General features: G+C 46.2%; 1 protein-coding gene across 1 annotated transcript in view; it reads right to left on the reverse strand.

Annotated features, from left to right (window-relative positions):
* The window catches only part of LOC118494558 (serine/threonine-protein kinase RIO1-like), a 7,160-nt gene that overhangs the window by 3,970 nt on the left and 690 nt on the right, over positions 1–2,500 (reverse strand). Inside the window, exons 2-5 of the mRNA XM_035998870.1 lie at positions 1,749–1,855; positions 1,241–1,306; positions 703–819; positions 289–342 (exon numbers count right to left, since the gene is read on the reverse strand). Coding sequence (XP_035854763.1) covers positions 289–342; positions 703–819; positions 1,241–1,306; positions 1,749–1,826 — 315 coding nt within the window. The 5' untranslated portion in view covers positions 1,827–1,855. The remainder of the gene's footprint in view (positions 1–288; positions 343–702; positions 820–1,240; positions 1,307–1,748; positions 1,856–2,500) is intronic.

Raw genomic sequence — 2,500 nt, forward strand, 5'->3', positions numbered from 1 at the left:
CCCCCTGCTCTGGTGTTTCCCCCTCTCATTCCCCCTGCTCTGGTGTTTCCCCCTCTCATTCCCCCTGCTCTCCCAGTAATAGGTCATAAAAATGAGATATGAGCTTTGATATATATTTAGACTGTGGGCCAGGTGTGTGTATCCTCCACCTGCGACTGTATGCTACTACATGTTCACATTATACTCAGACTCAACAGCTGGCCACTCAACTACAACACTGTCAGGCTAAGCTAAGCTAAGCTAAGCTAGGCTAAGAGTAGCATGAGGCAGAGTGTGAGGTGTTGGTACCGTTTGGACTCCAGATAAATCCTTCTTCAGTCCGGTCAGCGTCTGGTACAGAACCTGAACAACACACACACACACACACACACACACACATACACACACACATACACACAGTTAATCTGAAACAACTGGTATACTCTGTGTGTGTGTGTGTGTCTCTCTCTCTCTGTGTCTGTGTGTGTGTGTGTGTGTGTGTGTGTGTGTCTCTGTGTGTGTGTGTGTGTGTGTGTGTGTGTGTGTGTGTGTCTGTGTGTGTGTGTGTGTGTGTGTGTGTGTGTCTCTGTGTGTGTGTGTGTGTGTGTCTCTGTGTGTGTGTGTGTGTGTGTGTGTGTGTGTGTGTGTGTGTGTGTGTCTCTGTGTGTGTGTGTGTGTGTGTGTGTGTGTGTGTGTCTGTGTGTGTGTGTGTGTGTCTCCTACGTTGTCCTTGTGTCCGCTGATAGCTGACTCCTCCTCCTTGGTCTTCATCAGGTCCACGTCTCTCTCGTAGTGACTGACCTCCGTCAGGGTGCGGGGGATGTAGGCCTTCTTAAACACCTGGGGGGGGGGGGGGGGGAACGTTACAGACCAGCACCTGTTGGTGTTGATATGGTTCTATAGTATAGTAATGTGTAGCTGTGGGGGGGGGGGGGGGGGGTAGCTGTAGGACCTCTCTGACCTATCACTGCTCCAGCCACACACTACGGTCCTCCAGTCGTTGTACTAGTTCAGTCTGAGTAAGGTTCTGCTTTACTAGCAACCAGCTAGCTGTCACTGCTACTCAAACATAATTATATATATATAACCTGAGTCAGTGGAGCCACTTAGAAAGTCAGCGAGGACTAAACCCAGAATATTCTGAGTGTGTAAACATAGTCGGTGTGGAAGAGTTTATAATAATAATAATAATAATAATAATAATAATAGTGTGTGTATGTGTGTGTGTGTGTGTAAACATAGTGTTTGTGTTTGCTGTCACCTCGTCGTCCACTCGGTCCTGATCTGTACGCTGCTCTGACGTACGCTCAGCTGCTATCATCATCGCCTGCAGGAACACACACACACACACGCACGCACGCATGCACACACACACACACATATATAGACACACAGACACACACAGACACGCACACACGCACGCACGCACACACACATATATAGACACACACAGACACGCACACACACACACACACACACACACACACACACACAGACAGACACACACACACACACACACACACACACACACACACACAGACACACACAGACACACAGAGACAGACACACACACGCACACACACACACACACACACAGACAGTCACACACACACACACACACACACACACACACACACATACACACACACACACATATATATATATATATCAGCAGTGAGAGTTGCAGCGTTGCAGGTTTCAGGGAGTATATATGATATGTATGATAGGATAGGATATTTTTAGCAGTAAAGGAGAGGAAGTGGTCCCACCTTGTGCAGGTACTGGTCCATGTTGTGCCAGGTGATGGACGGGTCGGTGATGAAGTCAAACAGCTCTCTGACCGTCATCACCGCCACGCCACGCTTCACAAAGAACTCTGGGACAGGATTTCATCATTAATATTAATCATCCAGGACAAAATGAGAATATTCTAAGGGTTACTTCAGTATGACTGCAGTGTCTGATGGAACAACAATCTGTGAAACTGGTCCAGTATTAAACCAGGACCAAGCTGTAATGTAACCCTACAGGACTAATGTTCAGCAGCAGTTAGAGTCACTAACCCACCAGACTCCATGTAAATAATCAGGACTTTTAGCGTGTATAGAGCCAGCCTATTTCCACCAGACTCCATGTAAATAATCAGTACTTTTAGCGTGTATAGAGCCAGCCTATTTCCACCAGACTCCATGTAAATAATCAGTACTTTTAGCGTGTATAGAGCCAGCATATTTCCACCAGACTCCATGTAAATAATCAGGACTTTTAGCATGTATAGAGCCAGCATATTTCCACCAGACTCCATGTAAATAATCAGGACTTTTAGCGTGTATAGAGCCAGCATATTTCCACCAGACACCATGTAAATAATCAGGACTTTTAGCGTGTATAGAGCCAGCCTATTTCCACCAAACTCCATGTAAATAATCAGGACTTTTAGCGTGTATAGAGCCAGCATATTTCCACCAGACTCCATGTAAATAATCAGTACTTTTAGCGTGTATAGAGCCAGCATATTTCC

The sequence above is a fragment of the Sander lucioperca genome, unplaced genomic scaffold (assembly GCF_008315115.2).
Source record: "Sander lucioperca isolate FBNREF2018 unplaced genomic scaffold, SLUC_FBN_1.2 Unpl_35, whole genome shotgun sequence".
Lineage (NCBI taxonomy): Eukaryota > Metazoa > Chordata > Actinopteri > Perciformes > Percidae > Sander > Sander lucioperca.